Raw genomic sequence first — 24,160 nt, 5'->3', positions numbered from 1 at the left:
CACATTACCAAAGTTAACTGAACTTCTTTTCATGCATTTCGTACCCTTGAAAGAATATTTAATGACTTTTAGTTGGTTTTGTAATACTTAGTGAGACTTAGGAAGGTAAAAACCAGACCCTTATCATCCGCACATACCCAGCACCTAGTGATGTCTATTGATACCCTTTCCGGATGTCTTTATAATATCTTGCGCCTAAATCCTGTAAGCTTTGGCAAATGTCCTATTTCCGTTATTTTTACAATCCAGGCTTATATTGGTGTGTTGAAGAACCAAGTGGTTTGGTTACAAGAGATAACAAAAGCTTTTGTTGTTCATCACAAGAATCTAAAGATCTACAGAAAGGTATGTCATAAAATGGTATGTCGTAATATTCCAGCTATGGTGCAACCCTTTGTGGAACTCACAAAATAAAGTAAAAAATACTTGTTAAAAATATGTAAGCTGTGAAACATCACCTCCAATTTATCTTACCTTAATTTTCTGAATACACCTTTTCGACCGTAGCCGCCAATTGCCGCGCTGGTATTTTTTTGTCCGTTTTACCACCCTAAAACCGTCCCAGTGGGGCGCGCCTGACCGTGCGACTACGGTCGAAAAGGTGTATTCCTGCAATATATGTTACCAGTGGATGTTAAACATGTTCTAACATCCCCTGTTAGTACTGCGTGTAAATCATCATTTTTCAAATTTCCTTTTTTAGTTTTACCAAGATGCGCATGAAATCGAGACATGGTTAACACTCACAGTTGAACAATTACAAGGAATACTACAAGAGAAAAATTTGAAAGATTTACCCACCATCTTGAGAATCATCTACATGCTACTGGTAGGTTTGGATTTTGTTTCTAACTCGAATTCCGGGCCCGTTACCAACCTCTGAATACACCTATTTCCTATTAGCGGATTCATGTAAAAAAGTCACGAAAAACGTCGAGAAAGTCTCTGATTGGCTGAAATATTGCACATACAAGCATATTCTTTCAAAATGTCCAGAGTATGAGGTAATCTTTGCACGCCCCCGCCAATCAAAAGTTTGTTTACTCGACGTTTTTTCGTGACTTTCGCATGAATCTGCTAATAGGAAATAGGTGTATTGTCTTTGGAATCATTCACTCTCAGATTTACTACAATTTGTTATATATATTCTTTCTGGAATCTCGACTTCGGGGAGTAAGTTTCTGCTCAAACATCTATAATGTCTGCTAAATCGTTTTTAGAGGATAGCTATTGAATGTCGTTTCTTTTCTATCTATATCTTTGACTGAGGAGTATCGTAGCGTCAAGTATTTATCCTCTATGTCTGTTTTGACAATCGTCAAGATGAAATGACTGTCTTCATTGATTGGGGTAGTTTCTTGGGTGTTTGTTTTTTTTGGTTCAATATGATGGCTTGGTTGTGTTATTTGTGGGTTTAGGGTATCATTCTCTTTCTTTGAAACATTGATGCTCTTAGTATCCTGTCTCTTATCTTAATTTTTCATATTTCTTGCAAATTTTTTCTTTCAAAATCCTTTATTCTCACTTGTCTTAATCTCAAAGTCGGATCAACTCTTAATTCCATTTCCGAAAGTCAATTTACACCCAATTTTCAAATTCTTTGATTAGCGATGACAGGTTTGAAATTGAGATTGTTATCATATAGAGATGTCTGTCATCATCATCCTATAGGAAGCGTTATTGATACCAACGGGGTTAAAGCATGAACTTTTTTCATTGTGGAGAAACCATGATTTGGCTAGGCCAAGTGAAGAAAATTTTAAAATATTGTAGATAATTGCTAAAAACATCTTCCAAATGTTTATTTCTTAATACAGTATGTAGCCATTAATACAACGACTAAGGGGAGATGAGTAGGGGTTGAGGGAACAGCCATGCTATACTGTGCCCAGCCTGTATCGTCATATACTTTCACCATCAAAAATGAGTTATTATCTTCACCTCAGTGATCCTGTAAATTAGTTTCGTGTACACACTGTACTATTAATCCTTCACCTGACAACTGATCTGCTCTTAGTAAACGCTCACCAGGAAAGTGTTTCTCGAACAAATATCAGTCACCAAGACCTAACTAGACTTTTTTCAAATGGAAGGTATGTTGGGTGTTCGTCTGTTTCTTGGCTTTTCAGTTTGCCATTTTTTATCAGAAGCACAGTAGAATCAGACAACTTTTTTGAGATGATTTGAAGAGGAGAGAGAAAAGCTCTTTCTTCTGAGATCCAAAAAGGTTCTCGTGAAATCTGAAGCTTTGATTTAGGTACTTATCACTTAGATTTGATGTTTTTGAGGGCAGAAAAATCTTCGAAGAAAATAAAGGTCAATCAATAAAAAAGATATTTTTAAGTAAATGGTCCCACGTTCTTATTCTTCTGTTTTCTCTATTTTTCATTGATCAAAATCATAAAAGATTTTATATAGTTTTCCTGGTTATAAAAAGACCCTATTCGTTTATATAGCAAACACTAAGCCTCTTCAGCTCTAGCTGGGTCATCTATTATTGATTCAACTTTCGCGCCCGTTTGAAAGAAATAAATCACTTATATATAGGGTAACAATCACTTTTAATTTATGCATGCATAAATTGCATAAATTATCTTTCCAACACAATCAAATAATACACCAAGGCGATTCCTTTTCTTTATTATGCACAGTTAAACACTGTTAAAATGTTTCGCGGGGAAATGTTTTATGCGTAATATTGGGTTCTCTATTTCGTTCACAAATAAAACAGAAAGAGTTTTTAAATCTTGTTGTAAAAATGTGTATAATATAGTTTAGAAGTACTTTACAGAGGAAAGTCTTAGAAGGGGGAAGAACCACACTCGTTAAGATTTTGTTAAAAGATTTAATATTATGCGGATTACAGATATTTTTTATATGAAAAAAGAAATTATACTTTGTGGTTTTTAGAAGACACTTTTTCAAGCCAAACACATTTTTATATACTGCTGGAGGATTGGAATAATTTAGGATATTATCACTCTGATGGATTAGAATATTTGCATGCTTGCAGCGTTGTCAAGGAGTACGGTATCATTATAAAGAGGAGTAACACACTCAAGAGACAATCCTCTTTTTTTATTCTTGTATAATTAAATGCTTTAGAAATGCAAAGTTGTCACTCAATGATTTGCTTGTTACATGCATTTTGACAGCTCGTCTGGAAAGTTGGGTTTTCGAGATTTCTGTTGAATATGATGTATTTTTAAAAGTGTGTATCAATTGATATTTGAGAAGATGGTATCATTCACAGATTTGGAGGATTTTTTATTTGATGACACTTATTGGTGTAATAATATCGCTATATGTGTCCTATCATTTGTGCTTTTTGTTTTGTTCTGGTTAATCCATTTCTTACTTCGATGTTTTGGAACACATGCTAAACACGTGGTTGATGAGGAACTTGTAAACAAACATGGTAGCTCAAGCTTTGAAAAAATTGTCATACCAGATTCCGAAACTGATGCCGAGATCATTTATCAATATTTGTATAAAAATTATTGGTACAAGAAATACCCTGAAAAACCGAAACGCAAGCGTAAAATCACTGAAAAAGATTTCAGGCCAACTTTAAGGCATTTTACCAAGGATCGAGACATCCATATTATCTACTCACGACAAACTGTATGGAGATTGGCTTTCAGTGAGAAATTAGAGTTGGGCTCGAATGAAAAATTTGCGTTTATTTTCAAAGGCCTGAAATCGTGGTCTGTGGACGAGACACAAGGCCGATTTGCAAATGTCACTGATGATTTATTGAAATTTAGACAGGTAAATTCTTCTATTTTTCAAGCCCCAGACCGATTAAAAGCTTTGTAGCCTAGCGGGAAACGTCATTTTAAATCTTTGCAGAAATTGTCTAATACTCGACATGAATCTGTAAACTTTTTTGATCTATAAAATCAAAAATTATGAATTCTCAAAATCGGCTAGCAGTTTAATACTCAGCATGGGTATAGCATGGTATTCAAAGAAAAACAGTTACCTTTTATTCAGCATTCAACAATTTCTATATTTTGTTCTGCTTTTTTTGTGTACCATGCATTATTGATGCATGATTGAAAATGTGTTTCAATGGGTTATTATTCCGCGAAATTCTGCATATCATCTGATTCAGGTCACTTTTCATTTTTGCAGACCAAAAAATTCAAAAATTGTTAAAACTCAGGAAATAAAAAAAAAACTGTATAATTTTTGCAAGTTCATTTAACCTAGCCTTTCAGGTTAGGGTTTTATTTTTTTTCAGTAGTAGCTTATATGCTACCTAAACAATATGCAAACTGACGCTTCGATAAAAATTCACACAGTACGTTTAAACTACGTATTTCTTGAGCTTCTAACATGAAAATTAAGGCTGTTCAAATTTATCTTTTGTTTCATAAAGGAGTATGTCATAAAGTTGTTAAAATTAATCTCAAACATATTTGCAAAAGAAGAGACATAAAAAACAAGATTTTGCTAGGTCATAAATCACATATAATTCCAGGTCAAACATTTCTTCAAATTTCCTTTGTACAACACTGTAATCTATCTGGCAGATGAAAAGGTTATCATATGACTTTTGAACTGCAATTTGTACATCACGCTACAAATTATCTTTGATTCTTACTTTTCTCAGGTGTCTTTTTAAGGTCCGGCGAACGGCGAACGCCGGTCCAAACGCCTGTCCAAAAGAAAATTACGGCCGAAATTACAATTTGCTGGTCTAAAGATTCGGTTCGCCGCCTCAAATACATACAGCTTGACGTTAATCAATACACTGGGTTTGCTAAGAAATCGCTGGTCTAGAATCTAAATTTCACCGGAGCTAATTTTTCATTCGTCAGCCTATATTAAAAACAAAACCCTTGTTTACTGTTTCTTTACAAAGAAACATTGAGTTTTAAATTCTCGCCTCTTGATAGCTTTTTCGAAATTTAGCTTGCTTTTCTAGCTTTTCAAAATCGCTAGTAATAGTAAAACCAATCAATCCACGTAAAAGCTTACTTACTATTGCTAGTTACACCCCTTTTTCATTCCATCCTAGAAGAAAATCAAATGGTTTAGAATCATACCCCGAACATCGGTTTGATGCGAGGTGTATATAGTGCGAACAATTTGATTTACTTCGAGTTAGCCTAGGTAAAGGTGCCGAACGTGAACGAAGTCTGTATTCAAACCACTCATCGAGTGGTCTAGAGTTGGATTTTTATATTTTCCAAAGCAAGGAAAAGTGAAGCCTTAAAATTTAAGCCGCATTAAGAATGACGGATTGAATCTAATGCATTCTTTGTTTTCACTCGGTACATTTTCCAACATCTACAATCAGGGACAAAATACTTGGCACAAAAGGAAAATTCACCGGGGTGTTTTGAAACCACAATCGATTTGTAAGTGCTCTAAAGTAGGTTCGAAGGGTAGAGTTTTAACTCTGAGTTTTAACGCTAGACTTAAGACTTAGCACCTTAGAATCTGAGGATCCAAAAGTTCAAAAATGGTCCAGTAGGGCTTGAAATATAGCCTAGAAACCAATAAATCCCTCCCAGATCGAAATACTCGATGAAATCAAGTTGGAGGCCTAAAAATTGACATTCTCGCTCGAATTTCAATTTTTGAAAAATTGTAAATTAGCCAAAAGTGCCAATATATTATGACACTGATTGTAGCGATAGATTTCACTTTCAATCCGACGTTTATGTGTAAACCACACGATTCCTTGCTTTGGATCACAGTCACAGATTTATAAAGCCCAAAGGGCAAGATGCCGTGCTATAAATCTGTTCTTTGGATAGAAAATATATAAGAGGCTTCATTTCCCGGCCAAGGGTAATCTTGATGAAGCTTCTCTTTGTCATAGTGAGTTATTCAAAAGACAATTCGTCTCGCGTTCATATTTATTGAAACTGAAAATGATAATTAAAGCACTGCTTTGGCGATGAATTTTAGTTAAGAGTGTTAAATTTTTGTGTTATCACAATTTCTCATTCAATTACACTCTTCGTACTTAATTTTTGCAATGGAAGTAGGCGAGATATTTTGTGCACGAAGCCGTTGCTTCCTGTTATCTAACTTTATAAAAGTCATTAAAAGGTTAATTAATCATTTGCATGAGTTATGAGCGATAATAATCTGCATTAGTTAATACTGCATAAATCATCAGATTGATACCATTGTTGTCTGTTGCCAATAGAAACTTTATCCAACTATCTCTCTTGCAAAAAAGTTGCTTGCAGCAAGAAGCAAAAAAAGGAAAATTGATCTAGGCTGCCAATTTTGTTCCAGTACCCCTGTAAGCATCCTGAATCAAGTATATTTGTTTTTCCACCGGGACTTCTTTTTGCAAGGTTGTGTAAGAAACCTCAAAAAGAATATGGGATAACGGATTTAAATCGGGTTTAATCGGGTTTAATCAACCACGATCTTCACGTTTCATAGTTGTCTACTGAAATGCCGAAATAATTTATCAGTATATGTATTATCGGTACTACAAAATGAGAGCCAAACTGTTGACTATTATTTGTTTCAGTATTAAAAAACCAATTTCCACTTTGTTAACTTTTTTGTCTGACATCCTAGCGGAAATTAATGCACGAATATTTCTATTTCTATACTTCTATTCAATGAAAATTTAATTCCTACTTTAATGCTACCTATATTATACCCATCATTAAGGGTAATTCAGGGTACTTATTGCCTGCTTTAGTGGGCTACTTAAAAACCTATAATAGCTTATCATCATTTTCTCCATCCTCGGTTGTTCAATCAATGGCATTTCGGATTCGTAGCACTTTTTCTTCAAACTGATATTGAATTCTTTGTATATTTGAAACTAGCCCCAGTACTTATTACCCACTTAATCCAATGATGTTACCACGCTTCTTGCATTGAGAAAAGAGAAAGCTATACTTGTTCCATAAAGAAATTTCCATACTCCTTGTATTGTACATAGAGGACATCACATTCATTACCTTTTCTATAAAGAGAAAACTGTGTTTTGTGTGCATAGAGGCTACTACAGTCTTGTCATTCTGTACTTAGAGTTTAATGCTCCCCAAGTTTATTTTGTCCTTCGAGGCTATCACACCCCTTACAATGGGCTTTTCCAGAAGAAAGATCTACCTTGAAAAGACACTTTACGCCCCTGGATATCCAATCCCTTGTAGATGTTTAACCCCTTGGATATCCACTTTTGAGCAAAAATCGTTAACCCCCTGGATATCCGATATCCCCAACAGGAGGGGGCACGGACTATTTCTGGAAAAGCCCAATTTTTCAAAAAGGTTACAGAATTCCTTGCATTTTGTGCAGAGAGGCTACCACGCACCTAGATTCGGGGGGTTATTTCACCACTTCTATATTTGTGCGGTCACCACAATTCTTGCAATTTGGTGCGTTAAGGCTATCTCACCCCTCACATCTGTCATCTTTTTGATGAAATGTATTTTTAGTCTTTCATCATGAATTTTGCCCTTTGCAAATATTCACTTTATTTTTCTCTTTCATTTCTCAAATTAGTTAAATTTTATTGTACAACAAAAGTCTCCTCAGTTCTTACAATTTATAGTGTTAAGACATGAAAAAAAAACACAACTGATTTAGGGCAATCTTTACATGCTTTAAAGTACCTCTTGTTCTTGACATTGTCCAATTGAAGTTATATTTGAATCTTTCTAGACATTCTTGGTAATTTTCTCTTTATCCTTTTTCAGGAAATTCGACAGGATTTGCTTGATCATCGAAGTCAAATCAATCAACTGGTCGAAGACAGCAAGAAAGTTCCACCGCTTAAATCCCGATACGAGGGGATCAAAGACACAAAGACTGTTATTTCCGTATGTGATTATAGCCCGGAACAGGTATGACGGATTCATGGATTTGGATTCTTTTTGTTCTCCTTCTCTATCGATACTCTTTGAATTTAATCAATTTGCATTTTGGATTCAGTTGGGTTTTATAGAGTGTAAGCTGCAGTGTCTCTGTTAGATTTAAAATATAAAGTCGACGTAGTCTAATTCGATTTTCAAGGAGTATGAGGGAGCGCATCAAACATTAGAGCGTCGTTTATGAGAGTTTCTTGTCGACGATGACTTTCATTGAATATTATCGAATAGTAGAGCGTCGTTTATGAGAGTTTGGCGGAGTTTGACTTTCTTGTCGAATGATGGAGCATATCAAATAGTAGAACATCGAATTAGAGGGCCTCAACTGTACAATCAAATTGCAACATCTACATTGTAACTATAATCATCATTCCTGCATGGCAGGCATTGCTGCTTTTACCTTTTGATTTGGATTCGAACACAGGGACATGTTTTTGAATTTCTCTATGCAGTTGACGCTCTTTAATTCGATTTTCAAGGGGAATTCGATTTTCACCGAATAAGGGAACGTATCGAATTGTAGAGCGTGTTTATGAGAGTTTCTTGTTGACGGTGACTTTTAATATTATCGAATAATGGAGCGTCGAATTAGAGAGCGTCAACTATACTTTAGGTGGTATTGGACATTTCTGGGTCTGAAAACAATTCTTTGTATTTTCTTTGTAGGAGGCAGTAAAGAAAGGAGATGTTTTTGAATTGAAAAACAATGATGACCAATACAAATGGAAGGTTAATAGCTATTTTGATGTCTTTTCAGGACAAACATCCCTGCATACACATTTTGAAGTATACTCCAGGCTCAAACCTTAACTAAGAATGCCGAGTCTCTGCTAATTATAACTTAAGCATAAACGAGGCTCCCAAAAATTAACACCATGCTTATGAATATAGACTTTTATAAGAACCTGAGGTAAAGAAAAGATCAATGAATGGTCACTCCGCTACAAGTTAATCAACTGCCTTTAATCTTAATTAAAATGTTTAAAGTTTTGAATCGCGTTCATCGAGGCTAATCCAAAGAGTCACTTTTCTGTCTTCCATCATCATTAAACGAGGCATCACTTTTTAATCATCTTGGTTCTCCTTTAGGTATCACGTCCATCAGACGAAGAAGATTTGCAAATACCATCCGTCTGCTTTGTCATCCCTGCTCCTGACAATGATGGAGTTGAACTGGCTACCAGGTATAATGTTAGGTTTTAAGGGTCCGGTCATCTCTTGGAGAATTAAAACCTCTCGATGTATTTGTAAAAGAACGGCTACGAAGAAAAAAATTGACAGCGAAACAGCGAAAGACTGCCGAAAAGCCTTAGATTATCAATCCAGGAATTTATCAACGAAAATTTTAAACTAAATCGTAAAATACCAATTTATTATTCTATACTCTATATTCGCGACATATTTTGTTTTTTTACAGAATCGAGATTCAATACAGGCATCTCTTGACATTATGGCAGAATCGCCAATGGCATTTGAAACAGACTTTATCTTCATCAGAAGTTACCACTAACCTGAAAGTGCTGAAAACGGCTGATATTCCCAAGGTAGGTTTGGGTATTTTTGAGACAATGTTATGTTAAATCCAAAGGGGGAATGTAGGGTTGTCTATTTGATGCTAAGTTTTAGTTTCATTCTATTAGCCTCCTCTTCTTTAACTTATCTCCTACCATTTGCTTATACATTTTTAAACAAAAGAAAGAGCGCTGTGCGAGCACAAATCTTTTCTTAATGTTGCTTTGTCAGCATAAGAGGCGCACCTTTTTCTATCATAAGAAGAATATATCCTCTTTAAGTCACTGAGATCGAGAGAAGTCTAGTTGAGAAAAAAGATGATTCTCTTATTCACTTCACTCACATCATGTACTTGGAAAGTCCTTTGATATTCCGCCCCTTTTACCCAGTAAGTTGAAAATTATACACCTGTAAAATGTTCGCTTTTTCCAGCTGGAACTCGGAGAGCTTGGTACAGCACTATCTAAAGATGACGTTGAAAAAATGATTCTTCAACTTGGTGAAGATCTTGATCCGACTCTTGTTTCTGACGACGAAGCAATTGTACCTGACCTTGATTCGATTTCACAACAATTCATCGCCAGCCAACAGGTAAATTTACCAAGAATTTTAATCGTCCTCTTAAATCAAACTCGCAAAGGCTAGCAATAATAACAAAAAACAACATATTAAATACAAAGGACGTTGTTCAGGGCTGTAATTTCCAGGAAAGAAGTTACCTAAGTAAACCTGCCTTATTTTTTATTCGGATTGTTTATCCAATGAAGGGAAATATTCCAGTTGTACTATAGATTTTGCGTTTTCGGGAATTTTTATTTCCATCGGATTTGCGGGTTTTGGATTTTCAGAGAATTTAACTTTGATCACAGTATGTTAGCATAAGAACGTCTACTGTAGATTATCTATTGCCAGCGCTTTGTTTGGAATAAAATTGAATATTTCTGTCGGAAAAATGCTGTTCCTTTTTTCTATTTCGTTATCTGTTCCCCTAAAGAAAGAATCGGAAAGAAAATCTGCGTAGATTTGATATAGATTTATTTTATATCCTGTAATATAAAACTTGGATTACAGTTCTACTAGTTTAACGGCCCTGTATTTTTCTAAAGACGGGATTCTCTTCAAATCGTCTCATAGCTTAATTTTTGCTTTTGGTTCAAAGTTTGTACATTTCGTTTTGCTTGTATATCTAGCTCATTTTGTTATTAAGCAGGTTTTGGTATAGAAAAGTATTGAGCCTTTCTTGAAATATATCTGAATATATATTAGTGATTCCAATTTCTCGCAACCCAAGCTAAAGAGCGTCAAAAGCTACACCTAAGATAAATTTATCTATAAACTGCACAGTTACAAAATCTTTGCATGTTATTAAATTGAGTATCTATTTCTTTTTCACCAGTCTAGCTGTGAGATCTTTAAGCAGTGCAGATCTTTACTTCTGCGATGAAGTGACACCATTAGATATCGATGCATTGATTAGTAACTTTCTTGCCCTCCTACTGCTTTGTTGCATTTATTAATTTTCGGCAACTGGGTTTCTTGCTTTTGCTAATCCTATCGTTCATGCAACGACCTTTTGCTACTGAAAAAACCCTGGATTGTTTAAGAAATACATTAATTCTAAATCGAGATTGCGTAGTCACAGTTTTCTGTCTTTTTTTCTAATTTTTGTGAGATATACTAGTAACTCTTTGAGAAGTGTTCAAATAAGTATGGTTTCATTTTTCCAGTAATTCAAATACCTTTCTTGTTTAGCCTGTCGAAGAAGAACCAAAAGTTATTGTCGAGGAAGAGATTCCAGTTCAGTCAGTACCTGAAGACGAATCAGTACCAGATTTTCCAACAGAGCACACCAAGCGACCGCCTATTGTTGAAGAAACGGTTTCCGAACAATACGTTCCACAGGACGAACAAGTTCCAGAGTTACCCGGTGGACAAGCCGATGAGCCCGATATGGGAAATCGGGGAAGTAAAGATGACGAGGTCATGATGGAGATCGAGGAAGAAATTGTTGATGAGGTTTGAGATTGTTTTCAAATGTAATTTTGCTGACAATGGACGAAAAAATATTATAATTCTTCATTTCATCTATTTACCTAACCCGGGGTCCACTTAAAGCTTTTTTATAGACTGGATGGCGCGATTAAGTGGCCCGCTAGTATATGGTAATATGCTTTTGCTTAGGCGGACTGTAAAACAGTCCGCCAGATTTTAGTTGTTTTTGGAAGGTAAAAATAGTATAAAGCAATGTTTTTATTTGAGAATAAGGGGTTGCAAAACTGTGATTGATGTTTGTTTCTCATTTATGATAATATCTGTCAACTCCAAGTAGTTTTATTGTTATTTGGATTTTTTAAATTTTTTCTCAAAATGGCGACCTCGCCAAATGCTTCTAGTCTACTTCTCTGGACTCAGTGTCATAAAGAATTATCAAAAAGCAAAGTTCAGCCAAAAGTAGACTCTTAGTCTACTATTTACCTCGAAATTTCTTTTCAGATTGAAGATTTAGAATTCCTTCTTTCTTCCAATGAAAAAAAACTCCGTTCTGAATCGGTGTGCCAGTTTGCATTAACCAGACTTATATCGAGTTTCTCGGTAGTTTATCCAATGAGACCTGATACAGGACAAACAAGCTTTTTGGATCGTAACCGGACAATTGCTTGCAAATAGTCATTTATATTTATTTCCTAGGAATTTTCATGTTTTTCAATTTCTCTCGTCATTTTAGGTCATTGTTGAGGACGTAGAGCTGCTTTTTGATTGGCTAAACGAACAAGAAAAGGAGATCCAATCCAAAGACACAACTGCTTTCGATACCGACTCCATACAACCTGAAATAAAAGCCGCCAAGGTGAGTGAAATAATTGAAATACACCGTTTAGGAGTCTCGCTATCTCCACGGTGTTTCACCGTAAAAACGGTAGGTAAAAATGTGCACTTCAGTACTGTGGAAGGTTAGAGGAATGTAAACATTGTCAATTTTTTTCTTTCCTCTAAAGAGAATGATTTAGATATTTGAACATGATATCAATGATAATTTTATGCATCTCTTTACCTACCATTTCTCTGCTGGGTTTCCTTACGAGAACCGGAATTTTACCTACCGTTTTTTACGGGAAAGAGTGAATTTTCCTGCGGTCGCTAAAATCAAAACAATGGAAAATTGTTTGGACGCGTGTGCAGTGGACTGTATTTCATCGCATGGCAAAGTTTAATATTTCGTGTTATACTTGAACCATTTCTAGATTCCAGCTAATATAAACTAGAATCAAGAGTGGTGAAATGTCCCCAATTTGCAAATTTTCCTCTGCCTATTAAGGTTTCAGATGAAATGAATTTGTCTTCGAAATGACTGTATCAGTAATAACTTTTAAAAATTTCATTTTAGAAAAATGCACACACACTAAACACTGTTCTCAAACCAAAATACGAGAATCTATTGGAGACGGAAAAGACGGCAAAAAATCCGCAAGTCAAGTACAAAATCACCGTCATCAAAGAAAAATGGATTTTCATCACTGAATATATTATCGAATGGGAAATCAGGTCTGTAAAGAGTGCATTAACGTTTGTATATCTTGAAAAATGCTCGATTTTTAGTATTTGATTTTTTTCTGGGCTCAAATTTGCTTTAAGTACGTAGAAAAAGGGTGACTAACACCCATAGATCGTCTGTTAAAGGGATAGTACACGTCGGGAAATTTTTCTTTGGCTTGAGGATTATTTCTTAAGATGACTAGTGACTAAGTCTAAGAGTATGACATTTACCACACACACCAGGAATACTACTGATCTTAATATTGCTATGGGGCCCAATACAATTCCCTACTGAAATTGACCTAATATTCTTTGATAGTCCCAGTCGTTACAACTATATTTATGTGTACAACAACAATATAGAAAATCAATCATGACTAATAAATTCATTTCCAGGGTTATAAACGCACAATCACTCTTACAAATTGCTGAAAGATTAGATAGCTGGCTGTCCGATCTTGAACATTCACTCATCAAACAACACGGCATCACTACCGATCTCTCTGATCTTCACCGACAAATCAACGAGATTCTTGTCTGGGAAAAAGATTACAGTACCACCACACCAGTCGTTAAGAAATTGCAAGCAGCTTCTAGCAAATTCAAAGAAGGTAACTTTTTTGCTACTCTTTAGTTTACATGTTCAAGTGAGGTAGGCTTCATTTATGGGAGGTTGTGGTTGTGGTTTTAAGCTCTGATCCTATGATGAAAAATACTGGAGAGATCGTGTTTTTACAGTCAACTTTCTCTAATTCGAACCTCTACTATCCGAATCTTTTTATAATTCGAACTAGAACATTGGTTCCCTCAGCTGGAAAGTAGTATAAAGTAGTCTCTGTTATCTGGATCTTTCTCTAATTCGAAGAACATTTTTGGTCCCTTAAAAATCGAATTAAAAAGAATAAACTGTTTAAAATTCGTTTTTTGGGTTTCGCAATCGTTTAATTAACCAGTTGTTAGTCTGCCCTGTTTTCATTCTTCATATCAACCAAGTTACATTTCCTTGCTTACCAATCGTATAATGTCTTCTGATTCGTATTATGATAATAAAACCAACGAACAATTCTAATTTAATTGGATCTATTGTTAAGGTGAATTTGTGGACACAAACCAACTGGTCCAAAGATGGCAAGATGTCGGTCAACAACTTGTATACAGAAAGAAAGGTCTACTTGCACGCATTCCAGAAATGTCACATTTGAAACAATGCATTGCTTCAGAGAATTGGTGGTTAAACATTTCATATAGTGTCATCAAAGACTGCTCAACTTTACCCGAAAATACAAGAGATCAGAAGAAATTGTTGCTCTCTTACAAGGTATGCCTCATCAGCTAAATAAGGAGGAAAACTATTGTAGGAAAATCTTTTCGATGAAAATTCTAAAAAGAAGCACTACTATTAATAAAATGTTATGTTAAAAGTTAACCCTAAAGATTTGATAAAGAAAAGTCATAGGTTTAATTTTCAAGCATCCCAGTTAAAAAAAGATTTTCTGAATAGAACCACAGTTATCTTGTGGTGATTCAATGGTGCGACAGTTCAAAAAGAAGGAACCATTACCCGCCATATGTTTTAAACCCTTTTGGTTGAGAATAAATAATTGACAAGTTTGATTAAAATTTGTGATGGAACAACAAAATGAAAAGCGTATAAAATAAGAATTAAGGACTTATTCTGATTATAACTATCTTTTTGTAGAAAATCACGAAGGAAATCCCAGTCCATCGTAAATCAATCCAACAACTTTTCCACGATACTGAATCATACATTTCGAACTGTTTGGTAAGTTCTATTCTTTTATTCTGGACACCGTTATTACCGGACACGTTTTGAATATCGGACACTTACATCACTTCCTTGTATCTCTCTCTAAAAGAAGACACTTTAACTTCAAACAAAGTGAAATTTCAATAATTTACATGGACAACCCAGTAATCTAGGACTCTGATTATTTTCACGAGGTCCACAGTAGCTAGCCAGGCTGGTTAATGAGGGGAGCTGGGATATGAACCAAAAACCCCTGCCTAAATCGGCCTTCGGTCCTTAAATTTCTTAGTTACCGAAAATAAAATTCCAATTTTTTCCATTTTATAGGTGTACCAAGGTGACTTGAAGAGATTCCGACGTGCCGTGGACCCAACTTTAAACGTCACCTCTTTCTACTACGTTCCTTACGAATCAAGACAATGGCTTGGTCGTAGAATGAAAGAACTTTCGCAACTTTACGAATTGCTTTTGACTATTGTTCCACAACGTATTGAAGTTATATTACAGAAGAATCAACAGGCCCTTTCTTCTCGTAATATCACCAATAATACGCCAGGTATGATATGGATTTTTAACACGTACTGGCCTGTTTGCTACCATTTTACCTTAGTTTACCCAAGCAACTTTCGATTTATATTAAATTGATTTATTAAAAATCTAAATTTGATATTTTGAGGCCATTGGTAATTTCTGAAATTTTAGGTAACATTTTGCACGAAAATATTCACAGGAAATTGATTTCTGGGGGTACTTTTGATATTTATATATTTATAGGTTTAAGTTTAGAGCCGAAGGAGAGAAGTTATAAAAGTTTTCAATTTAGGTATGTGGGCACATTCTAATACCCAGTTTTAATGTTCCGTTTCTTTTAGGAAAATTGTCATTTGACCTTGACGAGTTGTTGAAATGGATCGGCGAGCGTGAGAAAGAGTTGGCTTCAGAGCTACCCAATTTCAATAGTTGGAATATCAAGAAGTTGAAGAAAACAATTGTCCCTTACACCAAACGAATGGAGGTCAGTGCAGTTTTATTTTTTAGGTTCGGTGTATGACTGGACCTAAATCATACTCTCGTGTTCCTCATATATTTCGGTTTTTGGACACGGAGGACAATTGAAATGATTTACATTTTCCTGTGTTTTGACCCACACGATCAGCGATTTGCCGTCGTCTTTATTCGGTCAGGGTCAAGAGCGAATAAAAAAATCAATCGCCGTCTAGAAATAGGGTATAACCTGTTTCTAGATAGACTCACTTTTTGATTAAGGTTGCAGGTTCAATATAAATGCGTGCTTAATTAATATTGGATTAATGAACTGTCCAACTTAGCATTTTAGCTTCTGGTGTCTTGTGAGTTTAATGATATTTTAAAATTAACGCATACTTCATGTTTTGTCAGTATCTGAAATCATTACTACCTGTGATACAAATTCGACAAACATTGGTGCAATTATTTCTGCCTTAGCGGTAGGATTACGTAAGGATTTTAATCTCTTTGTCAGTATCGGATGAGACATAGATTTGCAATGTATTCTTATCTCCCTTATTCTCTGTAATTCTTTAGATTTTATTTCTTTGTATCTTCGTAAAACCCTTTTCCTTTTCTTCGCTTTTGATCTTTTTGGTTTTTTTTGATCTACAATTCTTTTAGTTTGATGTTACTTTTGTATGATGTTTTTTCTTTGGTTTGATTTGGAATTTTCTTAGTGGTTGTTGGTTCGTCATGTCGTTTTTGAATCCTTTCAAAGAACCGAAGAGTGGTTCTTCGGGATATCAAGGAAGGGGAAGATTGATATACGGCCTTCTTTCTCTGATCCGTCTTCTTGTCATGGAGAAATCTTCGCAATTTTCCACTAGCAATTTCCCATGTACTGTTATTTTTATCTACTATTAGTTCTCTCGCTAATTCAAACCACTATTATTCGAATCATTCTGTAATTCGAACTAAGCGGGAAATTGGTCTGCTGAGGCGGAAAATCGTCTAAAATGCTCTCTGCATTTAAAGTTCTCTAGTTTGTTGAAAATTTTCGGTTCTTTTCAGATTTAATTAGAGAGAGTCAAATGTAAATTAGAAATTCTTATTCATTCATAAGGGACGAGACGATGTCCTTCTTTAAAATATTACACAGACAGTCATGTAGGGCAAAGTAAATATTACATTTTGCAATCCAAAAATTTAGCAACGTAACGGATTATGAAAGACAATTTAGCAGCAGATTAGCATATTTCCGAATTAAGAATTTAGTGTCTATAGTAAATAGTGCTAAAGTCTGTACATTATGTCATTATTTAAACAGCGTTGTCAACCTAGGGCATTTGCCGGTAGGTGTAGGCTCGTAACAACCGCCAATTGTTCTCTTGACGAATAATAGTGGAAAATATGTAATACCGATTCAAGTTTCACTCCTCGAACCTGCAAAATTTAATATAGAATATAGTATAGTTTTAAGTATAATAAAAAGCATTTGCACAAGTCTTGGTACTGATATTGTGGTTTGGGACTTCAATTTCAAAAGCAAAAATTAGATTACAATATGAAATTACGGAATTTTAATGATTTTCTTCCACTGAGAAAATATCTAATGATTTTTTCTCCCCATCTTAATTTATCAAATTAAGAACTGTCTTTGCCAAGGTTCGCGGTTAGTTGATGTCTCATTAAGAAGTTCAGAAATTATAATTACATTATAGTCCTTAATGTCCTGTAAATTACATTATTTAAAGGTATTGTATACATCATAAATCGTATCATTAGCAACGTTTTTCGTAAAAACGTTGGCAATTTTCCTACTCTTTAAAGTTTTCCCCTAATTCGCTTATTTGAGGCTACTTTACTATAACATGGTCTCTTTAAACTGAACTATTTCGAATTGGGCTTGATGTTATTTGGATATTTGGGAAAAAAATTGTCTGTTGGGTTCTTTTTCAATTTTATGAGATTTTGAATTTTAACCTTTGGAACTTTTGGTACTTTGTTGTGTGGATTAGAAAACTCACAAAAATTATTGGTTGTTGCAACGTTGTTATTTTGACGTTAGATGGACATTGACGATAATCTGGGCTATAGTGTAATGATAAAGAGTGAGACTAACGGAAGCAACAGGGCAACTTTGACTGGAATTTGACCTTCCCAATCATGATACCTTCATTACACCTCTTTTTCAATCCAATGTTATTTCATAGCAACTAAAGGAATTATGTGGTTTTCAGTGAGTTGTTGAGGAATGCAACTTTGAACGGAAATCATTCTTTTCCGGAAACGCGATAACACCCGCATTTTATTATTGATGTGGTCTAAGGACTTTTTCACTTCTGGTTTGTCTCAAAGGAACAAAGTTTCTTTTTGAGTAGTCCAGTTAGACTTCGAAGGACACATTTCTGAAGTATTTGATTTTTTTCCTTCGATCGAATTTCCAGCACAGCTTAAGTTAGACTGTTGCCACTGTTGTTTGTATAAATGTTTGGTATTAACAAGTTTAACAAGTCGAGATAAGATCCTGTTTGATACACGTTTTTTTTTTTATTAGAACACCTAAAATTTGGCTGAGCGTGGATGTGCTTATTTTTTTTAGCAATTTTCAGCCTTAAATGTTCTTAAATGCGTTCTTAATTTTTCGGACTACTTTAAATCGACAACATCATGCAAAATAAAAAGCACTTAAAGTTGGTAAAATTTGGACAATTTTTGACTCTCGATTTTAGAAAATCCATCCCTAAGTTTGGTTAAAACTGCTTGAAAAGAGGAAAAAACTGTTGTTTCTTGTCATATTTTTTCAAACTGAGGCTGGGCATGTTCTTACGATGTTCTTAATTTTTCGACGAATTTCAGCCTAAATGTTCTTATAAACTGGGTTCTAATAAAGAAAAAAACGTGTATGTACAATATTCTTATAGGAAATGTTTTGAAAAGCTTACCGAGTATATTTACAACTCTGCTTTCCCCTTGGAAACAAACAATTATCGTTTTAGATTTAATCTCAACATTAGAGTCCTATTTTTTCTTTTTTTGACAACCAATTATAGACGGTTTCCTTTATAGAATTGACGATAGAATTCCTTGTTGCTACCTTGCATACCACACCTCTAGTTACAAATTGATATTGGTATTGTCTTTCTTTGTATCGGGTCATTGTGACCTCTCTATTTTCGTAGAATCTGTATTATTAAGGATTTTGCTCAGTCTTTGACTGTTTTTGTTTGCTAAATATTTCAGATGTTGTAAGATAGCTATTTAGTCCTAAAATTGATATTTGTACTTTAAGATTAGACTTTTTTCTACATGTCTTCTGGGATCTAGAGTTCATTCACCTAGGTTTAACTTTCAGACAGTTTTTTTTATTTAGCTTGATCGCCAGGTAAAAGATTGAACTTTTTATTCAGGTCAAACAACACAACTTTTTTTGGAGATGTTTGTTTTGTTTATTTTATAGAGGAAGCAAATCACACGAGGATTTATAAACGTCAAGTTTTTTATCCGATAGTAATTATGTCAATTCATGCTAATTTATTCATGGTGATTCCCTTCTATTGTCAACTCTCCAGACGCATAAATTAGTGAGAGGGAATCGAAGTCAAAGGTTAATTCATGCTTGAACTTAAACATAAACAGCTCTCTTTGAAAGTCCTTTTTCGTTGTCATGGCATTTATGTAATTGTTTTGAGAGCAAGCAACGATTTTTGAAAGCTCAGATGTCCTTTAATTGCACTGTAATTTGTACATTTTTCCTTTATTCCAATAAGCATCGATAATACTAAATCACTGGGGTGGAGAGTCTGACATCGGTATTTAGCATGTAATATTGAAGAAAGTACGCACCCTCTTCGAGATTTCTTCATCTTTGATGATAAGTTGTTTATGGCTTTGCACCTTTTCTCAATTTACAGATTTCTTGTCGGTTCACTTATAAACTGTAGAAAGTGTAAAAAGGAATGTTCTTATTTTTTTCGCAATTTGAAATGCTCTTAACTTCAAAATATACTGATGGCATATTATCTTGTATGATTTTTTTTTAAAGACTGAAAAGAGAGTATTAACCAGGTTTTCGATCAGATATGCTCAGATCTTATTTAGAATAGTCGCGGTCCGGAATCTTATTGCTACAGGCTTCTAAATCTTCACTTGAAATTACAAAATTGCCAAGTTAAATGAGTCTTAGGAGAGTAAAATAATGTATCTATTTCACTTTTAATTCATGCTGTTCTGATCTTTTACGTAAAAAAAGGGAAGTCCATTGCGAGTATGTAATAAAACTCAAAACAGCTCAAAAGTCTATTTAAATAAGCACTCAGTAAGCTCTTAAAACGATTACTGTACTTGCACACCGTGTATTACATGTACAACTCCTTGCATTAAAAAACTTACTTCATGACACGTGGATTGGTCACTCTTTCAGAAAGTTTCTCTCGTATAATTTTGAACTTGCAGTGTTTTTTAGATAGTTTTTTAAAGTTGTTATCGAGCCGGTGAAAGTGATTAATATAAGTTTGTTTTTTCCTGTACGATGCCAGGTCTATGTGTGGGTTTTTGATATTTTGTTGAATTAGTAAATAGAAAGTTGGTGTATTTTTTATACGAACTGATGCACTAAGAAGGGAGATGATTAATATCCAATGAAGTTGATGGACGAATGAGTGAATGAATGAGTGATTTTGAGGTGATGTGAAGAAACGAATCAGACAAACAAAGAATGAAAAAATGATATAAGTTTAAACAGAGTTACTGAAGAAAATGAATGGTCTTATCTTTGTAGAAAAAGAAGTTAGATGTATCTAATCATCAGGAAACAAATCCATGGTCCTACTGGGCAATAGAAATTATTCTATACCCTTTGAGTGTTTCCTTCTTCGTCTGGACTTCTGGATCTGAAGCTTAAAAGTATAGTAACGAGTAGTGTATCTAAGCTCACTGTCTTCATTTATGATTTATAGCCTTCCTGGAAAATGTTTCTATGAGGAACTAGAGAGACATCTCTTTATATCATATGTTCTTGAAAGATGTGATGAGCAGTTTTAATGAGAGGCTTCACTGCAGGTGTCAAACAAAAACATGAAAAGAAGAAGAAGAAGAAGAACAGATATCAAGAATGAAAGAAGAATTTTTCTCTTATTCTTCTGTCTCTCTGCTCTCAGCTCTAAATATTGTTTTAAAATCTTATGAAAAACTATGAAATAATATTCATATAAATGAAGATAACAAAATATGGTAGAGAAAATGTGCGTCCTATATTGTGAATTAAATGATGGGTCAACTAGCCCTTGTCCGTTAAAAGTAAATATAGCAATGTTATAAGATTTTTTCTGCTTGCTCTTTTTTTTTGAAAGCTATGTTCAGAAAACAAACGCGAAAATAATCCTTTTGCGATTGGTTGATGAAAAATCTTTTATTTTTTAATGTTTCATATCTATAATATAGTTTTACGTACTAGTTGCCGTTATTGAGGTTTCGAGAAAGAAGGGGCTGAAGTTTCTGTAATATGTTTAATGAATTTAATATATTATAAGGAAGAAGTTTGGAGTTTCTGCTTTCAATGCTTTTTTCCTTTTTTGGGAAATTTTCCCTTTTTTTAGGAGTTTATGGGTCATGAAGTTTTTAGATTGTTTAAAACCAGAACAACCAGAAGGAACGATATGAATAGGAATATGAATGAATTCTTTGTTTTGAAATGTGAGACTGGATTCACAATTATCTCGACCCTTTAATTACTTATTAGTGTTTTGCAGTCAGTCTTTTCTCTGCTTACCTTTTTGGGCTTTTTAGCTATTTTTAGGGTCTGCAATATATAGAATTTTATAGCTGTATCTATAGCTGGAAAGATGGTGACCAAGCTAGAGAACGTTAATGAAACGTCTACCCAACGTCCATAACGTCGTAATAAGAACGTTTAAATACACGCTTATTTTTTTATAAGAACCAGCAAATTTTGAGTCTGAGATTGTTCTTAATTTTCTATTTCTTTTTCTGGGGCCTAAATCTGAGGCTGGTGATTTATGAAATTGTTCTTTTGAATAAAAAAGCGTGTAGCATAGGATTTAAGAAATAAGAAAAGTTTTTTTTATTATTTAGGGTAATGGGGTAATCTGAGTGGAAGAATAGCCTGACTGAGATTTGAAGACATAATAGAAAAAAAACCCTATTTCTCTTGTAAAGTACTGCGAAAATTGGTCTTTTTTCATGAATCAATATTGAGGTTAAATCTATATTATTTCTTTGCTACAACAACAAGCATTATTGAGAAAATAAGCTTATCTTGGAAATGTAATGAAAACAGTTAGTGGATATTATTTTGATGGAAGGTTTTAATGTTTTTTGGTTATAAGATTTATGAATTTACATGAAAATGAGTTTGTTCTTAAGTCTAGTGTTGACTAATAAGTGTGACAACATTTCAACACCCAGGTCTCATTTGCATAGTTCATCTACCATAGATTATAGATTCTTCAACCTTCTTCTAACGTTTCATGGACGTGATGTACGTTAGGTGGACGTTATCTGGACGTTATCTGGACGTTATCTGGACGCTTTCTTGGTCTGTGGGAACAGCTCAAAAACCAGTAAAACCAGTTTTTAGCTATTCAAAAATAGGTGATTCTTCTTGCTCTCCAATACTACAAAATACAAAAAATACCCCATGTTCATTTTCTTTCAGTTATTACCTGTCCTGTTAAATTTGAAACTCGACAGACAGACAGACAGTAAGGAAATGTATCAAGTCTACATCAACATTACAGACATCAATAAGTATGTCAAAATTGACAACTTCCAAAAATCATTGCAGCCTCTTTACCTCCTACTTACAAGATTGATTTCCAACAACACTATAAAGGTATTGTGGAGAATTTGAGGTTAGACTCGGAAATGCGATTAATCTACTATTATTTCAAATACTAAAAAGTTTGTTGCTATCTAAGGCTAGTGTCACATGTATATGATGTATAGGGTATTAAAAGCTAGATGCGAAAAAGAGCATTTCTATTGAATAGAAAGGTTTGAAAACAAAAGGTCAAGAATCTAATTAAGTCATGTCCAGAGTAGAGCTTATAATAAGATAGGATATGTCTATTATATTTGTGAGCGAGTGACAAGAAAGATTTTAGTGTGTGTCATTTCTTTTAGAGTGTATTAAAACTGTGCATGGTAGACGTTGATCTATTAACTGACTGGGACTTCACCCTTTTAAAAAGTTTTTAATTCAGCCTATTTCGATGTTTTGAATAAACTTTGTATAGTAGTGGATAGAAAGAATTATAGTGCCATGACGTTAAAGTTTTAGTTGATAGGGTATTGGTTGGTATGGGCAATTATTAGTGAAGTTTTTTTTTTAAGAGAAACATGCATTGAGCCCTATGTTAGCTTAGTTGATCCTGTCATGTGAGGATATTAGCTTTGACATTAAAAGACAGTTTTGTATGTATACTGTAAGCTGGTGTTTCCTGATTTTGTGTGTGTGGATATGTTGATTTTAGTTTGTGTATTGTATGTAAAGGCTGATAGTGTGGTTTTTACATACATGCTTATATTTTTGGTTGCATGTAATTTTGTAGATTTCCTCAATAAAACCTTGCATTTGGTATGCTAAGTTTCTGTAGTTCTTTAAGTGTAGTTTTATTTTAAAATTACATTCAACTTTGTTGTAATGTAGTAAATAAAAACAGTTTTACCATTTTGGTTACATTTAAACATTTAGCATTGTATATATGTGTTGTAAAGGTAATGTTAGAGTGGTGTTTTGAAATGCTTGTATAATATTTTTGGTTGGACGTGAGTACGATGTGGATTTTTGTCAATAAAACCTAATATTCAATACTGAACTTCTGTGACCTATCCGGAATAATCTCATTGTGGATTATAGCTTTCAAACATTCATCACTCAGATTTACTTTTGCTGGACATTAGAAGTCTTTCTTACTGTTGTAGGATAATCAACGTTTAGTACCTCATAAATTATGGTATAAACTGGTATTATAATTTTCAGATACTGAAATATGTTTAAAGTTCCTGACGCCAAAACTAGGATTCTTAAGTATCGAATTCAAAAGAGTTAGTTGATTCAGTGGACTAAAATCCTCTTTTTCTAGATAAGTATTTTTTTAGCATTTACATGACTTGTTGATTGTTTGATATATTTTGATTGATTGATTAAAAGGTATATTGCCGACCTTTGGTTGACTCTGATTACATTTTTTGACTGTTTTTTCATGTTTTTGTTCTCGCGTGTTCTCAGTTTACTTTTGCCCTTTAATAAACTAAACTAAAATCGTTTTCAGTTAGACATTACAGTGTATTTCTCTCATTTTATGTGCCTTTTATGTGTCTTTGGAGTAAGACTTTTTCTATGGATATGGTTCTGGATGTTGCAGATATAGATTGAAAATGGGTGAAAATGTCTCTTTTTGGGGCTCGAAATAACTTAAGACCTAAAACTCTCCTCTTTTTTATTTTGGGACAGTCGGTATCTGTAACTGTTCGGAAATGGACTGAAAATCTGATG

General features: G+C 34.2%; 1 protein-coding gene across 1 annotated transcript in view; it reads left to right on the top strand.

Moving 5' to 3' along the window:
- The window catches only part of LOC136803963 (plectin-like), a 61,902-nt gene that overhangs the window by 10,806 nt on the left and 26,936 nt on the right, over positions 1-24,160 (top strand). Inside the window, exons 22-36 of the mRNA XM_067060693.1 lie at positions 250-345; positions 704-829; positions 7,689-7,835; positions 8,526-8,588; positions 8,949-9,043; positions 9,277-9,403; positions 9,804-9,962; positions 11,124-11,387; positions 12,097-12,219; positions 12,757-12,914; positions 13,302-13,516; positions 13,997-14,223; positions 14,605-14,688; positions 15,001-15,229; positions 15,546-15,688. Of these exons, the coding sequence (XP_066916794.1) occupies positions 250-345; positions 704-829; positions 7,689-7,835; positions 8,526-8,588; positions 8,949-9,043; positions 9,277-9,403; positions 9,804-9,962; positions 11,124-11,387; positions 12,097-12,219; positions 12,757-12,914; positions 13,302-13,516; positions 13,997-14,223; positions 14,605-14,688; positions 15,001-15,229; positions 15,546-15,688 (2,256 nt within the window). The remainder of the gene's footprint in view (positions 1-249; positions 346-703; positions 830-7,688; positions 7,836-8,525; positions 8,589-8,948; positions 9,044-9,276; positions 9,404-9,803; positions 9,963-11,123; positions 11,388-12,096; positions 12,220-12,756; positions 12,915-13,301; positions 13,517-13,996; positions 14,224-14,604; positions 14,689-15,000; positions 15,230-15,545; positions 15,689-24,160) is intronic.

Source organism: Clytia hemisphaerica, unplaced genomic scaffold, assembly GCF_902728285.1.
Source record: "Clytia hemisphaerica strain Z4C2 unplaced genomic scaffold, Clytia hemisphaerica genome assembly, whole genome shotgun sequence".
NCBI classification, from domain to species: Eukaryota; Metazoa; Cnidaria; class Hydrozoa; order Leptothecata; family Clytiidae; genus Clytia; species Clytia hemisphaerica.
This window is presented reverse-complemented; position numbering and strand designations above follow the sequence as displayed.